Genomic DNA, 22297 nt, shown 5'->3' on the forward strand with positions numbered 1-22297 from the left:
ACAAAATGCTGCATGAAAAATGAAAACAAGATAAGCTCGGGGCACTTATTAGGACGCTTAAGTTTGCCAAACTTGACGAAGCTTTGTGTTAACGTTAGCTCGCAACATTTAGACGAATGCAAAAGCTAACAGAAGACATTAAACTAACATTAACCACTGACTGAACAAGCTTTACTTAGATGGCAATGATATTCTAGTAATATATTTTATTCATTAATAGTAACGACAATAACTTTGATATCGTTTTGTGATAGTTATTGCCCCGAAAGCAAACTACACTACAGCTAGCTAGTTAGCCCGATAGAGTTAGCATAGTCTTACCTTAGCACAGTCCGATTTACATACTCCGTAGGCACACCGCTTCATCATTTTGGAGGTCCGGAGCTTGTTAATGGTTGTCACTCTTCTTCCGTAAAGTTTTATGGTGGTTAGCAGTCTCGTAAGCCATCAAATAAAATCAATCAGACTATGGACGTCATCGAGAGCTGAGTAAAGCTTGACGGACTATGTTTACATAGCAACGGTTGCTAAATGTGTGATTGGTCAATGCTCGTTTGGGGGGGCGGAGTTTGCGAAAGGTCAATTAAGGATACAACTCACCTGACTTTTGGCAGCGATATTCGGCCGAGCAAGAAAAGAAAAAGTGTAGTCAATAGTGCATAGAATTTGCCGGCACTCGACTAGAACTTTTCCTGGCTCAAAGCTTAAAAAAAAAAAAAAGAAAGAAAAAAAAGACCAGAGACTCTTGGGTGGATTTGCAGATTTACAGTCTGAGGTAAAACAGCAAGGATGTTTAAAAAAAAAAAAAAAAAAAAAAAACCTGTGCTACTCATAATTCTGGGGTACATTAATCACAATTCATTATAATCCACATTTATCCAGATTTCTCCTTACTTTGGAAGCATGTATTATTTTGGTATGTTTGAATTTGATAATAATGTCTATTCACAGTTTCATTTGATAAATCTTATGATTATTCTAGCGAAGTTTTACATTTATAAGTCTAAATTTACACATAAGAAACCATCCTTTATTTTTTAGTTTTTATTTTTGTATCCATGAGAAATTATTTTTTTGTCACTGTCTGGTTGTCTGTGTCCAAAAGCTGTAAAAACGTATAACTATTGCAAACTTATCATTTATTTATATGATTTTGTATCAAACTATTTTCTTTTCTTTCAGTTATACTATTGATTTTATTTGGTTTAGCTTTTGTATGATTAACTTCCCTGGCGTGTTCTATGTTCTAATTGTTTATAGTGTATTCAATGATTTTATTATCCCCCCCCCCAATAGTTTGTATACTGATTGAGTGAATAGAGATTAAAAAAAATAAAATCTAAACTGGGCTACTCGTATGTACAGGAAGTAAACATGTTTCTTCTTATTCGTCCGAGTGCAGTTTAAAGGTCTATTTATTTTTATTGTCCAAATGAATCTAGAATTAAACGTATCATTTTATGAGCTTTTTAAAAAAAATAAATAAAGTAAAATTAAATATTAACATTTTCGTGACATGAGATTTGTCCAACTGTGATTGCCGTAGATTTCACGTGGTAGCAGAAGAGCGACTCCATTCCAGGCACGACGCGTTTACGCTCGGCTTCACTATAAAAATAATTCAACACGAATTCGTACGGAACGAACTGACACATCGACACTTTGCCCCGTCACTACGTTATTGAAGTCAAACATAATTGCTACGTTTCGTGTCTGTTTCAATCGTATCTCTCGGCCGTCTTTATTTTGCCTTAGCTTAGCTTATTTTAGCTTAGCTTAGTTTGCTAGGCGCCAAAAAACGAGACGCGTTTGCTATCGACAAATTGGCTCAGCAGACGTCAATCGTGAGCGTAAAGTGTCGTGAATATCGTGTGAAGATGTTCACAATGGCGAAAGTCAAGGACGAAGAGGAGCTTTGTGGAGCACAGGAGGACAACGAGCGACAACGTCAACTGCTGGACGCCGTTTACAAGCAGCCTCGAGTTGTGTTGAACAGAGCAGGTTTGTCACTTGTTTCGTCGACACTTTTCAACCATATGTACCTTTTTATTTCTGTAATGACTCTTCACCGGGTCACTTTGTTACGATACACAGTTAGTTTTTTTCTTCAGTAGGTTTGGTGCATTTCTCAGATGAGAATTGGATTGAGCAGAGCAACATGTTCAATTTTCACGTCACAGCATGAAACAGCTTGGACTATAATGTGACGTCACTGAATGGCAAAACACAATTTACTCGAGTATAAAACGTGATAGCTTTCTTCATTCATAAATATTCACCATAACTTCATGTAACGTGACAGTATTGCTGCTATATCCCTGCATGAAATTATACGGTTAACTACTTAACTGTGTGGAATGTAGGAATGTCACGATACCAGAAATTTAGTAGTCGAGACCGATACCACTGAAATTCCACGGTTCTCGATGCCATTTCGGTAACACGGTAAAAATAGAAAATAAGCAATAAATTCTGTACTTCAACAAACAATGATATTGTGTGCTTAAACAGAACAATTGGCATGTAGCTTTAAAGGTACACTCAGTATTATACAGTGGCATCTCGTGGTGAAATAAAAAGTCATTCATTAAAAAAAACAAATGTTTGTGTTAGTAGTAAGTAAAAAGATATGTTGTATCGCATAAACTTACTTTTTTTAATTATAACGGTAAGTCATAAATCACTAATTATTTTACATGACCGCGCCGCGCCTGCTAGTGTCCGCCATGTTTCGCCGCCATCTTTCTGCTACGGGTGCCGTCAAAGACAAATTTCAGCGCTCCATTTCTTAACGCGTTTTTGGAACGCCTTTGCAGACGCACTTCCGGTTTGTATGGCGACCGCATGTGAACGAAGAAGAAGAGTTTCCGGTCCCCGAAGAGAGCATTATCAAGCATCACAATTGCTTTGGGAATTTATTTTATTTCAGCGCGACAAAACAAGAGTTTATATTGTAGCCGCATTTGCCAGATGGAGAGAAATGAGGAACAGACTTGGTTTGGGACGTGCCGGTGCCTTCGACTGCTTTCTACTTGACCGGTAAGTAAGAGTACATTTGTGTTTACGTTTTGAGAGCGAGAGAAAAAGTATGCACCGTACTAATTAATACGATGTTCGTACCATTGTTTTACGATCACTATAGCTGTTGATTAGCAACTCCGCACCACTCAAACGATTTCGTTATGTAGCTACTTTATTGCTTTGGAAAAAAAAAAAGATTCCCGCTGGCACGTTATATTCAGAGTAAATGCGCAAGTTATTGTGTAATGTAATGTAACTGTGATTTCGGAGGTATATTTGCCCATAACTTCAATGGAGAATCTAAAGCATACTGCATCAGTGGAGGAGTTGAAAATTATTATTTTCGTTGTGGTTGGTGAAAATAGTGTTCTCGAAATTAATTTTCGGCAGGGAATAACTTTCTGGACTTAAATGCTGGCTGTACTGTAAGCACTGTTAGAGTCTGAACTCTCTCACTCAAGTGTGTACTGGTCCATTGTGTAATTGGGTGCACAAGAATTTACAGGCTGCTACGTTTTCCGCGGAAACTCGACAAGCAAGCAGCCTTTGCATATTCGATGCAGTATGCAGTCAAGTTACTTTTATCTAGCTAATACAATGTTTTGGGCCCCAAAACTAAAGATCTTACCTCTATTTTGGGGGCTTTGTTGGAAAGTTGGTGACATATAGTAGTATCATCAATTATTTTATTTGATTTTATAATTTTGTTTTTGTTTGTGTCACACTAGATCAACAGCCAAACTTGAGGGGTTCCAGAACCATATTCTGATGTATACAAGCATTCATGCACCGTTTAAATCCATCACCGACCTGCAAGAAAAGGGAGAGTCAGCAGCCATATTGGAATGCCCCGAATGAGGACACTTGAATGGAGGACCCCAGAAGGCTTCGGTGTTGTACCACCAGTATCTCCACCTACCATATCTGAGCTGCAACAAACTGAAGTCAGCCGACGTCTTGGTATGTCATTTACATATGGACGGCATTGCACACTACATGAACTTTTTGTGTGAAGCAATACGGAATGGTCACATGTACAAGCACCACTTGTTTTACACAGGACCTGCTGACCAGGTGTCTGAAGCCATGGAGTGACTCCTCCCTCACTTTCCTCAGCAAGCCTTTGAAGAATATGATATCATCGTTGGTGGGAACATGCCCTCACTCCATAACATGTACTTGTGCAGTCAAGGAGCATGTCAAACTTAATAAAACCAGCAAACATTGAAGTGACTTCATTATTACTGCAGTCTGTTCACACAATCAATGGACAAGCCTTCCTTAATTTTGCCCCAATAACATCATAGAGTAGGCGAAAAGTAGTGTTACATACTATGTGTTCGGGAGAGTTTGAGGAATGTTGCAATGTTAATGGGGGACAATGTCAGCACACAAAAAAACAAAACCATCATGGTATTGAGATAATCAGATATTTTAGCTGTGTACAACACATACCTGCTCTGTAACACTACTTTTGGCCCAAACCTGTATGTCTATTTTCCATATTTTGAAATGCACAGCGTATTGGTAAAATTCTGGAACAACTGCAATTCATGTAGCTCATTATATTCTAACAGCATTTTTTTTTTTTTTTAGTTAATATGTTCATTTCATGTAGACTTTTATTTTACTTTATTTTATTCATTCATTTTCATGTACTGTACCTTACATTCATTGGCCAATGAAGAATTCATTGTCATTGCAAGCATTTATAATAATTCTCCAGGCTTTTGATGTTTTACATTTCTGGTCATGTAAAATAGTGTTAGGTTAGGTGTCGAATGAACACTGCATGTTGACGCCAAAGGAAATAGTATTTTTTTTAGTTATTCAAAATGTACAAATTAACACACAACAACAATATACAAGTTATACAAACTACAACAACAAGTGTCAGACATGTACTAATTATATGCCAGGTAAAAAACCTTTGTATTGTCCTCGAGGATCTGGGAAAGTGTCACTTATTTGCCACAAGTCACCAAGGTGCTGCAGTCTGGGATCCAGGTACAGGAAATCATGGTGGTGCTGATGTGGGATCCAGGTACAGGAAATCATGGTGGTGCTGATGTGTCAGCAATGTGTCAAAAAGTATTTCTTGGTGTCAGTCTATCAGCTGGACTTGGATATCTTCATGTTCCTCCATGGTCATTTCCTGTACGAGTCTCTGCAAGAAGGTAACAATTGTATGTCAGATGAGGTACCAAACGATGAACTGAAAGTCACTGAGCCAATGAAGTACATTATTACACGAGCAAGTCTATTTGTGAAAGCCATGTAAATTCCTGCACATCGAAGTACAAGGAAGCTGTTGTATCTTCAATCAAAACTAATTAAGTTGCTTAGTGATATTTATGAGGTAAAATTGTTCAACATGGTGACAAATCGATATCTGAGTAAAGGGTTTCAAATGTTTTTGTAAGCAGCACTTTTCTGAGTGGTTAGTAGCAACAAGACACGGGGGGAATTACGAGTCTGAGTTGCAGATGTGTAGTTCAGTTAACATCATTATTTTTGCACGATATACTAAACAAATCAGCAAACGATGTAATCTAAATACCACATATTCCAAGCAAAGGTATGTTTTGAGCCATTCACATGCATGCTCGAATGGAATTATTTTTCCATGATGACATAATTGTACGTTACGAGGCACCGCGTTCTCTTCCTCGTCGTCTCTCTCGCCCCCTCCTCGCCCCCTTTGAGATGGTCCACATGTCTATAAAACGTATAACATAACTGTGTGTTCTCTGTTGCATGGTTTAGTTGCACTAACAAATATGAACATAGATAGCCATTATCATTAGCTGACGTACAGTATTTCCAAACAATGCCGACAAAAATATTAATTCTGAAATTAAATGACTAAATCACAATTATTAGGGATCTGTACAGTATGTCTAACAAATGCAATTCACTTACGTCATCACTCGAGGGAATACCAGAAGTTGTTTGCGTTCTGTTCCGGTGAAATTGGTGGTAGGCTGTTGAAGTAGGGTCTCTCTGGGACGCCGTAGTTCGTGTGCTTAAAATCATTGCATTATCTTGTTTGACCGATAGATGGCGGTCGTGAGCTACACACTGGGGCTTTAAGCAAAGGTGTGTATCTGTTAAAGGTGTTAATTTGTGGAATCATTTGGGAATTGCCCTGAAAGGATGTAACTCACTTGTTGAGTTAAAAAAAAAATTGTTTAAAAGTAAAAAAAAAAATACTTGTGTATAGATTTGTTATTCATTCACTCATGTGGCCCATGTGATAAACTTCAATATAAAATACATAACATCACAATAAATTAACTTTACCAAACCATGTGTATCTTGTGTCTCGCAGATGTCAGTGAAAAATATATTTTTCCTGAGCGGCAGGAGCCAGAGTTCCCTGGCGTGAAACAGGAGGAGGACTTGGAGCCTCTGCAAGTTAAAGAAGAGCAGCAGCAACAGCCTCCCAACATCAAAAAAGAGGAGCAGCTGCCACCATACATTAAAGAGGAGGAGGACTTCACAGAGTTGCCCGTGACTGGTGTCCATTTGAAGACTGAAGATGAACGTCAATATGAAGAGAACAAAGGGGCGGAGTCTCCAAGCAGACAACAAATGTCAAATGATGACAGCCGGTTAGCGCTCATGTCAGATGGTGAAGACGCGTCACACGCTCCTCACACTGCTGTCGATGAACAGTGTGACGATGATGTGACATGTCACACTGATGGCAAACGGTGGAAATGTTCTCAGTGTGGAAAAACCTTTGGTTCCAAGTCTCAATTGAGAAGACACGCGATGGGCCACACTGGTGATAAACCCTTTGCTTGCTCAGTTTGTGATAAGAAATTTCCTTATAAGGAAAAATTTAAAATCCACACAAGAACCCACACTGGAGAGAAGCCCTTTGCTTGCTTGGTTTGTGGTCAAAGTTTCTCTGAGAAGGGAAGTTTAAGAACGCACACACGAATCCACACGGGAGAGAAGCCTTTGGCTTGCTTGGTTTGTGGTCAAAAATTTTCTTCCAAGGGAAACTTAAAAATCCACACAAGAACCCACACTGGAGAGAAGCCTTTTGCTTGCTCAGTTTGTGGTCAAAATTTTGCTTTCAAGGGAAACTTAAAAACACACACAAGAACCCACACTGGAGAGAAGCCCTTTGCATGCTCAGTTTGTGGTCAAAATTTTTCTTCCAAGGGATACTTAAAAACACACACAAGAACCCACACTGGAGAGAAGCCCTTTGCTTGCTCTGTTTGTGGTCAAAGTTTCTCTGAGAAGGGAAGTTTAACAACGCACACGCGAATCCACACTGGAGAGAAGCCTTTTGCTTGCTCAGTTTGTGGTCAAAATTTTGCTCAGAGGGGACACTTAAAAAGACACACAAGAACCCACACTGGAGAGAAGCCCTTTGCTTGCTCGGTTTGTGGTCAAAATTTTTCTTCCAAGGGACACTTAAAAATACACACAAGAACCCACACTGGAGAGAAGCCTTTTGCTTGCTCAGTTTGTGGGCAAAATTTTGCTCAGATTGGACACTTAAAAAAACACACAAGAACCCACACTGGAGAGAAGCCCTTTGCTTGCTCAGTTTGTGGTCAAAATTTTGCTCAGAAGGGACACTTAAAAAGACACACAAGAACCCACACTGGAGAGAAGCCCTTTGCTTGCTCGGTTTGTGGTCAAAATTTTTCTTCCAAGGGACACTTAAAAATACACACAAGAACCCACACTGGAGAGAAGCCTTTTGCTTGCTCAGTTTGTGGTCACAATTTTGCTCAGAAGGGACACTTAAAAAGGCACACACGAATCCACACGGGAGAGAAGCCCTTTGCATGCTCAGTTTGTGGTCAAAATATTTCTTCCAAGGGACACTTAAAAATACACACAAGAACCCACACTGGAGAGAAGCCCTTTGCTTGCTCAGTTTGTGGTCAAAATTTTTCTGAGAAGGGAAGTTTAACAACGCACATGCGAACCCACACTGGAGAGAAGCCCTTTGCTTGCTTGGTTTGTGGTCAAAATTTTGCTTTCAAGGGAAGCTTAAAAATACACACAAGAACCCACACTGGAGAGAAGCCCTTTGCTTGCTCAGTTTGTGGTCAAAATTTTTCTTCCAAGGGATACTTAAAAATACACACGCGAACCCACACTGGAGAGAAGCCCTTTGCTTGCTCAGTTTGTGGTCAAAATTTTTCTTCCAAGGGATACTTAAAAATCCACACAAGAACCCACACTGGAGAGAAGCCTTTTGCTTGCTCAGTTTGTGGTCAAAGATTCCCAACAAAGGGCAACGCTGAGAGGCACAAGTGTGCTGGTGAGAAAAGCGGTTGATGAATGAAGCTTCATATGATCTCATTTAGGAATTGACATTTAAAATGGTGCAGAAATTTCTACCGCTAAATGAATGATTGATCTGTGTACTTGTATTGTGTGTTGTATGTGTCTTAGCCTATTTTGAAAATGAATTTGTTTTGAAAACGTAACATCAACCTGACAAGTGGCTGCAGATTATAACTGACGGCTATAATCCGTCATGTTGACATGTAAATGTCCGTTCATATGTAGTTTGCCTTATTTACATATTAAAAGGCTGTTGTTGAACACATTATTTTAGGTTAATTAATTATACCTCAAATTAGTGTGTCAAAAAAATAACGCAACTGATCGCGAGTCATTGCCAAATTTGGCAAGGTACACAGGGTAGACTGCAGGGGGCACCACTACAGAGTAGCACGAGCACACCGACCTGTATATATGACTGGATAGCAGATAGCCCTTACACGCCCATGCAAGCCGTTGAAGCGACAGGGCGGCCATCTTGCTCCTACCATCTTGTAGGACTTCAGACATTTTCCAACTTACCTTAAAGGCGTATAAATGATATGTTACATGGCGTTTACAGGAGGAAACTTGTATAATTCATTGTTTATGAAAGAATCACAACTGTTCAACAAATAATATTGGGTCCTTACGTGCACACATATGACAGAAAAGATGGCGCTTTCAAGCAGCAATGCCAGTTAAGTGGGGATTTTGGGAGGTTGTTGTGCTGTTAGACTAGCTCAGGGGTGTCAAAACTCAGTTTTGTTGCAGTCCTCAGGGTTTATCTCAGAGGGCTGTTATGACGGGGAAACCAAATGTTTATTCGTCTCACCGAACAAGATGGATTACTCGTAAGGGTAAAAGTTTGTTCACTAAATTCTATTTGTGGGGAGTGGCGTCAAGTTGTATTTTACAATTTTAAAATGTGCAGAAACTCGCAAGTTACTTATTGTTTAAAATTACAGAACTCTTAATATGAAAAGAACACATCGATCGTTTCTGGTTGCTATGCAGTAAAAATGTGTCCTTTTACAATGCACATCCTATTTCACTTAACAAAATAAAAGCATCAGTGAATGCATACATTTGTGGGGACTGTGTTGTATTTTACAGTTTTAAAAAATGTGCATAATTTCACAAGTTACTTCATATAAAAATTAGGCAGCTCCTAATATGAAAAGAAAAATGCACTGAGCTGTCACCATTGTCTTACAAATGCAATTATGCCATGTTGTAGTGACAGAAAAATGACCAAAACAAATCACTAACACATTTGGTTTGGTTTTACAGTAAAGTACATATTTTATTGTGTTTAACTTTTTTTTTTTTTTTTTAAAGTTTAGTTTAGTTTATAAAACCATATTTAAATTCGGGGGGAAAAATGTACTTTTAATTGTAAATTTAGATATAAATAGAGATATAAAATTTGTGAATAATGTGCAATTAATTGTCAGTTAATTATTGAAGTAATGCGATTAATTATGATTACAAATTTTAATCGACTATATATATATATATATATATATATATATATATATATATATATATATATATATATCTTCTGCCCTCAGTTAGCACAACTTAGGCAGCGAGCTAAACATGTGAAAGAGTTCCAAATTAAGACACGTGGTTGCTGTATATCTTTACTTCCTTCTTTCCTATTTTGTGAAACTGCAACATACAGATTAAAACAAAGACATAAGTGCTTCTGTCTACAAATACGTGTACAGTGTGAGCAATACCATTTAACGAACACAAGTAGGCCAACAATAACTTTAGCACAGGTTAGCAGCTAACGGCTAATAGCATCGAGTCACCGCCTTTTCAAAGAAAGTTCACCACCGAGAAACCTAAAATAATCATAAACACAAATACGTCAAAGCGTTATGACTTACAGATTATGCTCTGCCAAGGCTCCGAAATCAAAAACAATGGTGAGACTTGAGGAAATTCTTGCGTTTCCTCCCGTGCTGTGACTGCGTGTGCAGGTCCTCAAAAACAGAGCTGCTATTTACATTGCTTCGCCACTCGCCGGCTCCGCTTCACTTCACAAAATCAAACACATGAACACACAATGACAAGGGCGACATCTACTGGCAAAAATAGAACATAACATTTCTACACAACAAACATTGACTGAACAAATGAGGGACAGAACAATATATATATCATATTATTGAGCCCCATAACATTTTACGAATATGGTTCTGTTTTTGAAGGAATGTACACAATTTTGTCTTAATGGTATTGGTGCTGAATTATGTAATGTTTTAATCAAATTCGTTTGCCTACCCATGCATTGGTTATTTTTGTTTTGTTTTGTTTTGGGGAACGGAAACGAGAACTTCCCCCCCTCAGAAGTCAGTTGCTGTGTGCGCGTTTGTCTTCTAATGCAGGGAGGACCCAAAGCTGAAGAGGGCCACAAGAAGACTGCTGACATTGGCCCTCATCGAGCCGCCAGGCTTTTTTGTCAACGCGAAGGAAGGAATGAATGAATGAAAATAAAAACCAATGTATTTCATTTACTTTCCATGCCTTCCATGCTACTCGTATGTACAGGAAGTAAACATGTTTCTTCTTATTCTTCCAAATGTAGTTTGACGATTTGATTTTTTTTTATTATCCAAATGAATCAAGAATTAAACGTATGTTTTAAGAATTTTTTTTCAAAGTACAATATTAAAATTTTCGTGACATGAGATTTGTCCAACTGTAATTGCCGTAGATTTCACGTGACAGCAGAAGAGCGACTCCATTCCAGGCACGACGCGTTTACGCTCGGCTTCACTATAAAAATAATTCAACACGAATTTGTACGGAACGAACTGACACATCGACACTTTGCCCCGTCACTACTTTATTGAAGTCAAACATAATTGCTACGTTTCGTGTCCGGTTCAATCGTATCTCTCGGCCCTCTTTATTTTGTCTTGTATTAGCTTAGCTTGGCTTAGCTTAGCTTAGCTTAGCTTAGCTTGCTAGGCGCCAAAAAACGAGACGCGTTTGCTTTCGACAAATTGGCTCAGCAGACGTCAATCGTGAGCGTAAAGTGTCGTGAATATCGTGTGAAGATGTTCACAATGGCGAAAGTCAAGTACGAAGAGGAGCTTTGTGGAGCACAGGAGGACAACGAGCGACAACGTCAACTGCTGGACGCCGTTTACAAGCAGCCTCGAGTTGTGTTGAACAGAGCAGGTTTGTCACTTGTTTCATCGACACTTTTCAACCATATGTCCGAATTTATTTCTGTAATGACTCTTCACCGGGTCACTTTGTTACGATACAGTTTTTTTCTTCAGTAGGTTTGGTGCATTTCTCAGATGAGAATTGGATTGAGCAGAGCAACATGTTCAATTATCACGTCACAGCATGAAACAGCTTGGACTATAATGTGACGTCACTGAATGGCAAAATACAATTTACTCGAGTATAAAACTTGATAGCTTTCTTCATTCATAAATATTCACCATAACTTCATGTAACGTGACAGTATTGCTGCTATATCCCTGCATGAAATTATACGGTTAACTAGTTAACTGTGTGGAATGTAGGAATGTCACGATACCAGAAATTTAGTAGTCGAGACCGATACCACTGAAATTCCACGGTTATCGATGCCATTTCGGTAACACGGTAAAAATAGAAAATAAGCAATAAATTCTGTACTTCAACAAACAATGATATTGTGTGCTTAAACAGAACAATTGGCATGTAGCTTTAAAGGTACACTCAGTATTATACAGTGGCATCTCGTGGTGAAATAAAAAGTCATTCATTAAAAAAAACTAATGTTTGTGTTAGTAGTAAGTAAAAAGATATGTTGTATCGCATAAACTTACTTTTTTTAAATATAACGGTAAGTCATAAATCACTAATTATTTTACATGACCGCGCCGCGCCTGCTAGTGTCCGCCATGTTTCGCCGCCATTTTTCTGCTACGAGTGCCGTCAAAGACAAATTTCAGCGCTCCATTTCTTAACGCGTTTTTGGAACGCCTTTGCAGACGCACTTCCGGTTTGTATGGCGACCGCATGTGAACGAAGAAGAAGAGTTTCCGGTCCCCGAAGAGAGCATTATCAAGCATCACAATTGCTTTGGGAATTTATTTTATTTCAGCGCGACAAAACAAGAGTTTATATTGTAGGCGCATTTGCCAGATGGAGAGAAATGAGGAACAGACTTGGTTTGGGACGTGCCGGTGCCTTCGACTGCTTTCTACTTGACCGGTAAGTAAGAGTACATTTGTGTTTACGTTTTGAGAGCGAGAGAAAAAGTATGCACCGTACTAATTAATACGATGTTCGTACCATTGTTTTACGATCACTATAGCTGTTGATTAGCAACTCCGCACCACTCGAACGATTTCGTTATGTAGCTACTTTATTGCTTTGGAAAAAAAAAAAGATTCCCGCTGGCACGTTATATTTAGAGTAAATGCGCAAGTTATTGTGTAATGTAATGTAACTGTGATTTCGGAGGTATATTTGCCCATAACTTCAATGGAGAATCTAAAGCATACTGCATCAGTGGAGGAGTTGAAAATTATTTTCGTTGTGGTTGGTGAAAATAGTGTTCTCGAAATTAATTTTCGGCAGGGAATAACTTTCTGGACTTAAATGCTGGCTGTACCGTAAGCACTGTTAGAGTCTGAACTCTCTCACTCAAGTGTGTACTGGTCCATTGTGTAATTGGGTGCACAAGAATTTACAGGCTGCTACGTTTTCCGCGGAAACTCGACAAGCAAGCAGCCTTTGCATATTCGATGCAGTATGCAGTCAAGCTACTTTTATCTAGCTAATACAATGTTTTGGGCCCCAAAACTAAAGATCTTACCTCTATTTTGGGGGCTTTGTTGGAAAGTTGGTGACATATAGTAGTATCATCAATTATTTTATTTTTTATTTTTATTTTGTTTTTGTTTGTGTCACGCTAGATCAACAGCCAAACTTGAGGGGTTCCAGAACCATATTCTGATGTATACAAGCATTCATGCACCGTTTAAATACATCACCGACCTGCAAGAAAAAAAAATATCAAGGGGAGAGTCAGCAGCCATATTGGAATGCCCCGAATGAGGACACTTGAATGGAGGACCCCAGAAGGCTTCGGTGTTGTACCACCAGTATCTCCACCTACCATATCTGAGCTGCAACAAACTGAAGTCAGCCGACGTCTTGGTATGTCATTTACATATGGACGGCATTGCACACTACATGAACTTTTTGTGTGAAGCAATACGGAATGGTCACATGTACAAGCACCACTTGTTTTACACAGGACCTGCTGACCAGGTGTCTGAAGCCATGGAGTGACTCCTCCCTCACTTTCCTCAGCAAGCCTTTGAAGAATATGATATCATCGTTGGTGGGAACATGCCCTCACTCCATAACATGTACTTGTGCAGTCAAGGAGCATGTCAAACTTAATAAAACCAGCAAACATTGAAGTGACTTCATTTTTACTGCAGTCTGTTCACACAATCAATGGACAAGCCTTCCTTAATTTTGCCCCAATAACATCATAGAGTAGGCGAAAAGTAGTGTTACACACTATGTGTTCGGGAGAGTTTGAGGAATGTTGCAATGTTAATGGGGGACAATGTCAGCACAAAAACAAAACAAAACCATCATGGTATTGAGATAATCAGATATTTTAGCTGTGTACAACACATACCTGCTCTGTAACACTACTTTTGGCCCAAACCTGTATGTCTATTTTCCATATATTGAAATGCACAGCGTATTGGTAAATTTCTGGAATAACTGCAATTCATGTAGCTCATTATATTCTAACAGCATTTTTAGTTAATATGTTCATTTCATGTAGACTTTTATTTTACTTTATTTTATTTATTCATTTTCATGTAGTGTACCTTACATTCATTGGCCAATGAAGAATTGCTTGTCATTGCAAGCATTTATAATAATTCTCCAGGCTTTTGATGTTTTACATTTCTGGGCATGTAAAACAGTGTTAGGTTAGGTGTCGAATGAACACTGCATGTTGACGTCAAAGGAAATAGTATTTTTTAGTTATTCAAAATGCACAAATTAACACACAACAACAATATACAAGTTATACAAACTACAACAACCAGTGTCAGACATGGAGTAATTATATGCCAGGTAAAAAAAACCTTTGTATTGTCCTTGAGGATCTGGAGAAGTGTCACTTATTTGCCACAAGTCACCAAGGTGCTGCAGTCTGGGATCCAGGTACAGGAAATCATGGTGGTGCTGATGTGCCAGCAATGTGTCAAAAAGTATTTCTTGGTGTCAGTCTATCAGCTGGACTTGGATATCTTCATGTTCCTCCATGGTCATTTCCTGTACGAGTCTCTGCAAGAAGGTAACAATTGTATGTCAGATGAGGTACCAAACGATGAACTGAAAGTCACTGAGCCAATGAAGTACATTATTACACGAGCAAGTCTATTTGTGAAAGCCATGTAAATTCCTGCACATCGAAGTACAAGGAAGCTGTTGTATCTTCAATCAAAACTAATTAAGTTGCTTAGTGATATTTATTAGGTCAAATTGTTCAACATGGTGAAAATCGATATCGATAAATCGATAAAATGAATATAGCTAAGGTCATACCAATATATAAAACTGGGAACAAGCATTACTTTACCAACTATAGACCAATTTCTCTACTACCCCAATTTTCAAAAATATTGGAAAAACTCTTCAATCATAGATTAGACTCATTTTTGGAAAAATATAACATCCTTGCTGAAAACCAGTACGGATTTAGGTCTAATAGATCAACAACACTGGCAATAATAGAAGCAATAGAACTAATTACAAATGCTATAGATCACAAGAAATACTCTGCAGGGTTATTTATAGACATCAAGAAGGCATTTGATACAATTAACCATCATATATTAATAAAGAAATTAGAACGATATGGTATTAGGGGAATCGTGCTTGAGTGGATAAAAAGTTATTTAAGTAGGAGACAGCAGTTTGTTAAGTTGGGTGATTATTCCTCATCATGTTTGGATATTGTTTGTGGTGTCCCCCAGGGGTCAGTATTAGGCCCTAAACTTTTTATTTTGTATATAAATGATATGCATGTAGTTTCTAAGATACAACATTCGGTGTTATTTGCTGATGATACCAATATTTTTTACTCAGGGGATAATATGCTACAATTACAGGAAGAAATGAACAAATTAAAAATATGGTTTCATAGCAACAAATTATCATTAAATTTAGGGAAAACAAAAATAATGTTATTTGGAAATTGTACGACAAATACACAGGTGAAGATTATAGTAGATGGGGTAGAAATTGAGAGGGTTCGTGAAATCAAGTTTTTGGGGGTAATTATTGATGACAAAGTTAGCTGGAAACCACATATTAAATATATACAGAGTAAAATTTCGAGAAACATTGCAATAATAAATAAGGCGAAGAGGGTGTTAGACAGTAAATCCCTCCACATACTGTATTGTTCGTTAGTCTCTCCTTATTTGCAGTACTGTGCTGAAGTTTGGGGCAATAATTACAAAACCTCACTACATTCAATAAATATCCTACAGAAAAGAGCATTAAGAATTATTCACAAAGCTGGCTATCAGGATCATACAATTTTTAAGGTCTCAATTACTTGTGTTTCATGATATGGTACAGTATCAAACAGCGCAAATAATGTTTCAAGCAAAATATAATTTACTACCGCAGAATATTCAACATTTGTTTAATAAGAACTCCAATGACGGTTATAATTTACGGCGGTATTGTGACTTTAAAGAACCTAGGTTTCGTACAACAAGAAAGAGTTTTTGTCTATCAGTATGCGGGGTTAGGTTACTGAAGGGATTTAGTGGGGAGTTGAAGCATTGTACAAATATGAGACAATTTAAAATACTATATAAACATAGGATTTTTAAGAAATATGAGGATGAGGGAGGAGGGCTCACTTATTAGGTGTTTTATTTGTTGGTTTGCTTGTTTGTTGACTGTTTCTTTCTTTGTTTTTGTTAGTTTTATGGTTTTCTTTATGGCTGCTTTATTATGTAAATATGTTGAAGCAGTAGATTTAAAGGTGGAACTGATTATGTGGTAAATAAGGTTATGGGTGTGTGTTTATATGTACTATGTGTATGTAGAAGGACGGAAGTTATGTCAGTTAGTTTACTTAAGGAGAAGGGGTGGGAGTAAATAAGTTTTACTTCTTCTCACTCCTTTTCGAATACACGATTGTTTCTTTTCTATTGTATGTCACTGTTTCTTTGACTTTCTATTTTTCTTGATTATTGTCATTTTATTTATATGTATTAAGATAATGTTGATATTCGAAATATCTGAGTAAAGGGTTTCAAATGTTTCTGGAAGCAGCACTTTTCTGAGTGGTTAGCAGTTACAAGACGGGGGGAGATTTACGAGTCGCAGATGTGTAGTTCATTTAACACCATATTTTGTACGATATACTAAACATCAGCAAACGATGTAATCTAAATACCACATATTCCAAGCAAAGGTATGTTTTGAGCCATTCACATGCATGCTCGAATGGAATTATTTTTCCATGCTGACATAATTGTACGTTACGAGACACCGCGTTCTCTACCGCATTCTCTTCCTCGTCGTCTCCCTCGCCCTTTTTGAGATGGTCCAAATGTCTATAAAACATATAACATAACTGTGTGTTCTCTGTTGCATGGTTTAGTTGCACTAACAAATATGAACATAGATAGCCGTTAGCATTAGCTGACGTACAGTATTTCCTAACAATGCCGGCAAACATATTAATTCTGAAATTAAATGACTAAATCACAAATTTAGGGATCTTTACAGTATGTCTAACAAATGCAATTCACTTACGTCATCACTCGAGGGAATACCAGAAGTTGTTTGCGTTCTGTTCTGGTGAAATTGTTGGTAGGCTGGCGAAGTATGGTCTGTCTGGGACGCCGTAGTTCGTGTGCTTAAAATCATTGCATTATCTTGTTTGACCGATAGATGGCGGTCGTGAGCTACACACTGCGGCTTTAACTAAGACCTGTCACCAGAAAGAAAGTGCAGGGGGGGGACATTAGCTTTTTCGGGGGAGCACACTTCATCAACCTAAATCTAATGTTGTTCAGGTTGAACAGTGGCATTGTGACAACTGCAAAAGTGCTCAAAAATATTTTCTATCACTTAAAAGCGGCGGAATGACTGTGACCCAGCCCCTTCTATCTGAGATTAGCTAGCAGTTGCCTTCATTTGCTTTTTGGATTTAGGGCTGTACGATATAGATAAAATTTCATTTCATTTTTGCCAGACATCTTTATTCTTTGGTCTTTGACTCAGCATGAAACTTCGCATCATTTCAGTGTTTTATGGTGCCTTCTGTATTTTGTGTTATTTTATTTCTAGTTATATTTACTTATTCACTTCCCTACATCTTATATATATTTTTTTAATATATATTTTTTGCTTTTATACTTACCTACTTATATTTACTAGAATTAATTTTATTTTGTGTTATTTTCTTTCACTTGTGTCCACTGCGAGACTGATTTCTATTCCATGCACTTTGTATACAGCAATGGATGTTTTAAAGTGCTTTATAAAAAAAGATTGAGTTGAGATATGTCGATAATATACAGAAACGACATATGGGTTCAGTGAAAAATATCAATCCATAAGGATGTGTAAAGTGCTGTTTTTTATTTGTATTATTATTATTATTATTATTATAACTTAGTGACAGTCATCAACCGTGACAAACTTGGCAATAAAAAAAAAAGAAAAGAGAATCCAACTTACATTGTACTGCAACTATGCTTTAGTGATAAATAATTTTATGCTCCAAAGTATTTGTTGTGTATGTGTGACTGCGTGGGTCTGTTAACCGCATACTGTGTATTGCTACAATTTGTCCGTGCTGTGTGGCTTGACTAATCAAAACAAAAGTTTGCCACTCACTTGTGAACGTTGTTTAGTGGACCAGTGAACGCAGGATTCCCAACCATGTCAACTGTGTCATCCTGGATCCAGGTTTGGCGTTTGCTCACTGCTCAGTCATTGGGTCAGTGCCGGGCGGCGAACGTGCACTACTATCTAACGCGGAAGTAGATTTGGCTAATGCGCGTCTCCGGAGCGCGCGTCACCCCCCCAATCCCGATTACCATTGGCTAGCCGTAGATGTCAATCAAAGCCAAATTTGAAAGGATGTATGTGGTTGGCTGGCAAGCCATGCTTTACTTGAACAGAAGGCGCACGTTTACGTGACTGATAAAAGTAAACGAGCGCCCCTAGCATCTGCCTAATCTGCCTAATGGCAGGAGCGCCACTGGTCGTGACCAAAAGAACGAGATCCCGGATACAAGCGGCCGAAATGAGTTTCCTCCGCAGGGTGTCCGGGCTCTCCCTTAGAGATAGGGTGAGAAGCTCGGTCATCCGGGAGGGACTCGGAGTCAAGCCGCTGCTCCTCCGCGTTGAGAGGAGCCAGCTGAGGTGGCTCGGGCATCTGGTTCGGAGGCCTCCTGGACGCCTCCCTGGGGAGGTCTTCCGGGCATGTCCCACCGGCGGGAGGCCCCGGGGACGACCCAGGACACGCTGGAGAGACTATGTCTCCCGGCTGGCCTGGGAACGCCTTGGGATCCCGCCGGAGGAGCTGGTTGAAGTGGCTGGGGAGAGGGAGGTCTGGGTTTCCCTCCTAAAGCTGCCGCCCCCGCGACCCGACCTCGGATAAGCGGAGGAAGATGGATGGATGGATGGATGAATTTATGGTGAATTCTAGGGCTGGGTATCGATTCAAATTTCCAGGATCGATTCGATTCGCAAGGGTCCGATTCGATTCGATTAATGATTCACAACGATTTTCGATTCATTTGAGGAATTCATGCAGCACCTATTTTAGACAGTCAAAAGTACCAGTGCTGCAAATAGTAGAAACTTCTTGCTGTTGAGTGTGTTGAGTGTGTGTGTGTGTGTGTGTGTGTGTGTGGGTGGGTGGGTGTGTGTGTGTGTTGGGGCTGGGGTCGATATATCTATACATGGCTTTATGTATCGATATTGGGATATGAAAAGGCGTATCTATACGATATCGATGTATCAATATTTTGAAGCCAGCCCTAGTTAATTCAATTGAAATAGAAAGGGTGTATGAAAACAAATTCCTTGTAGTAGTTATTGATGATAAATTATTTTGGAAGCCACACATAGAAAATGTTAAAAGGAAAATGTCAAAAATCAGAGGGATACTCTATAAAACTAAGGATGTCCTGAACATTATATACATTATACAGTTCATTATTATTACAATATCTGACCTATTGTGTGGAAATCTGGGCAAATGCAAATAAAACAAACACCAACTCTGTATTCAAATTGCAAAAGAGAGCTATAAGAATTATTAATTAATCCAAATATACAGAATCAACACATCCATTATTTATTAAATTAAACACAATGAAATTTTATGACTTGGTTGAGTTTACATTAGCACCAAATTAGACACAGTCCTTATGATAAGGGGTGCACATGTCTATAATAAAAAAGAAAGAAAAGAAAAAAAAACAAGAACAAATATTAAGCAAAGGTGTGTATGTGTTAAAGGTGTTAATTTGTGGAATCATTTGGGAATTGCCCTGAAAGGATGTGACTCACTTGTTGAGTTTAAAAAAAATTGTTTAAAAGTAAAAAAAAAAAAAAACTTGTGTATAGATTTGTTATTCATTCACTCATGTGGCCCATGTGATAAACTTCAATATAAAATACATAACATGACAATAAATTAACTTTACCAAACCATGTGTATCTTGTGTCTCGCAGATGTCGGTGAAAAATATATTTTTCCTGAGCGGCAGGAGCCAGAGTTCCCTGGCGTGAAACAGGAGGAGGACTTGGAGCCTCTGCAAGTTAAAGAAGAGGAGCAGCAACAGCCTCCCAACATCAAAAAAGAGGACCAGCTGCCACCATACATTAAAGAGGAGGAGGACTTCACAGAGTGTCCCGTGACTGGTGTCCATTTGAAGACTGAAGATGAACAATATGAACAATATGAAGAGAACAAAGGGGCGGAGTCTCCAAGCAGCAGGTCAAGACAACAAATGACAAATGATGACAGCCGGTTAGCTCTCATGTCAGATGGTGAAGACGCGTCACACGCTCCTCACACTGCTGACGACGAACAGTGTGACGATGATGTGACATGTCACACTGATGGCAAACGGTGGAAATGTTCTCAGTGTGGAAAAACCTTTGGTTCCAAGTCTCAATTGAGAAATCATGCGATGGGCCACACTGGTGATAAACCCTTTGTCTGCTCAGTTTGTGGTCGAAAATTTGCTCGCAAGGGACACTTAAAAATACACACGAGAACCCACACTGGAGAGAAACCTTTTGCTTGCTCATTTTGTGGTCAAAATTTTGCTCAGAAGGAACACTTAAAAAAACACACAAGAACCCACACTGGAGAGAAGCCTTTTGCTTGCTCAGTTTGTGGTCAAAATTTTGCTTTCAAAGGAAGCTTAACAAGACACACAAGAACCCACACTGGAGAGAAGCCCTTTGCTTGCTCAATTTGTTGTCAAAATTTTGCTTTCAAGGGAAGCTTAAAAAGACACACAAGAACCCACACTGGAGAGAAGCCCTTTGCTTGCTCAGTTTGTGGTCGAAAATTTGCTCAGAGGGTACACTTAAAAAAACACACAAGAACCCACACTGGAGAGAAGCCCTTTGCTTGCTCAGTTTGTCGTCAAAATTTTGCTTTCAAGGGAAGCTTAAAAAGTCACACAAGAACCCACACTGGAGAGAAGCCCTTTGCTTGCTTGGTTTGTGGTCAAAGTTTCTCTGAGAAGGGAAGTTTAAGAACGCACACACGAATCCACACGGGAGAGAAGCCCTTTGCTTGCTTGGTTTGTGGTCAAAATTTTTCTTCCAAGGGATACTTAAAAATACACACAAGAAACCACACTGGAGAGAAGCCCTTTGCTTGCTCAGTTTGTGGTCGAAAATTTGCTTGGAATATATGTTTAAAAGTCCACACAAGAACCCACACTGGAGAGAAGCCCTTTGCTTGCTTGGTTTGTGGTCAAAGTTTCTCTGAGAAGGGAAGTTTAAGAACGCACACAAGAACCCACACTGGAGAGAAGCCCTTTGCTTGCTTGGTTTGTGGTCAAAATTTTTCTTCCAAGGGACACTTAAAAATACACACGCGAACCCACACTGGAGAGAAGCCCTTTGCTTGCTCGGTTTGTGGTCAAAGTTTTGCTCAGAGGGTACACTTAAAAACACACACAAGAACCCACACTGGAGAGAAACCCTTTGCTTGCTCAGTTTGTGATCAAAGATTCCCAACAAAGGGCAACGCTGAGAGGCACAAGTGTGCTGGTGAGAAAAGCGGTTGATGAATGAAGCTTGATATGATCTCATTTAGGAATTGACGTTTAAAATGGTGCAGAAATTTCTACCGCTAAATGAATGATTGATCTGTGTACTTGTATTGTGTGTTGTATGTGTCTTAGCCTATTTTGAAAATGAATTTGTTTTGAAAACGTAACATCAACCTAACAAGTGGCTGCAGATTATAACTGACGGCTATAATCTGTCATGTTGACATGTAAATGTTCGTTCATATGTAGTTTGCCTTATTTACATATTAAAAGGCTGTTGTTGAACACATTATTTTAGGTTAATTAATTATGCTCAAATTAGTGTGTCAAAAAAATAACGCAACTGATCGCGAGTCAATGCAAAATTTGGCCCATTGAGGTACACAGAGTAGACTGCAGGGGGCACCACTACAGAGTAGCACGAGCACACCGACCTGTATATATGACTGGATAGCAGATAGCCCTTACACGCCCGTGCAAGCCGTTGAAGCCACAGGGCGGCCATCTTGCTCCTACCATCTCGTCAGTGGGTGGACGGTATGTCCACTTTGAGGACCCCTTTTTTTTAATCACTCAGTTCCATGGACAGCATGATTTATGGTGATTTAAATTTGTTAAAAACAAGAGGACTTCGG

At 38.9% G+C, this 22297-nt stretch overlaps 3 protein-coding genes across 6 annotated transcripts in view; 2 read left to right on the forward strand and 1 right to left on the reverse strand.

Moving 5' to 3' along the window:
* LOC144007179 (uncharacterized) overlaps positions 1-22297 on the reverse strand; it is a 337746-nt gene that overhangs the window by 63516 nt on the left and 251933 nt on the right. The window lies entirely within an intron of this gene.
* LOC144007012 (uncharacterized) lies at positions 1559-9406 on the forward strand. 2 transcript variants are annotated; one of them, XR_013280012.1, is made up of 4 exons: positions 1559-2001; positions 2817-3039; positions 3750-3981; positions 4082-4250. XR_013280012.1 is itself a non-coding variant. In XM_077506256.1 (2 exons), the coding sequence occupies exons 1-2, from the start codon at positions 1878-1880 to the stop codon at positions 8332-8334; spliced, it is 2106 nt and encodes a 701-aa protein (XP_077362382.1). In that variant the 5' UTR covers positions 1559-1877; the 3' UTR covers positions 8335-9406. The 2 variants fall into 2 exon arrangements, 1 of the variants encoding a protein (XP_077362382.1); XM_077506256.1 differs by lacking the exons at positions 2817-3039; positions 3750-3981; positions 4082-4250 and adding an exon at positions 6353-9406.
* LOC144007283 (uncharacterized) lies at positions 11100-21819 on the forward strand. Of its 3 annotated transcripts, XR_013280130.1 has the most exons (4): positions 11100-11520; positions 12330-12552; positions 13260-13503; positions 13604-13772. XR_013280130.1 is itself a non-coding variant. In XM_077506751.1 (2 exons), the coding sequence occupies exons 1-2, from the start codon at positions 11397-11399 to the stop codon at positions 21675-21677; spliced, it is 1701 nt and encodes a 566-aa protein (XP_077362877.1). In that variant the 5' UTR covers positions 11100-11396; the 3' UTR covers positions 21678-21819. The 3 variants fall into 3 exon arrangements, 1 of the variants encoding a protein (XP_077362877.1); XR_013280132.1 differs by lacking the exon at positions 12330-12552; XM_077506751.1 differs by lacking the exons at positions 12330-12552; positions 13260-13503; positions 13604-13772 and adding an exon at positions 20101-21819.

The sequence above is a fragment of the Festucalex cinctus genome, chromosome 1, assembly GCF_051991245.1.
Source record: "Festucalex cinctus isolate MCC-2025b chromosome 1, RoL_Fcin_1.0, whole genome shotgun sequence".
Classification (NCBI taxonomy): Eukaryota; Metazoa; Chordata; class Actinopteri; order Syngnathiformes; family Syngnathidae; genus Festucalex; species Festucalex cinctus.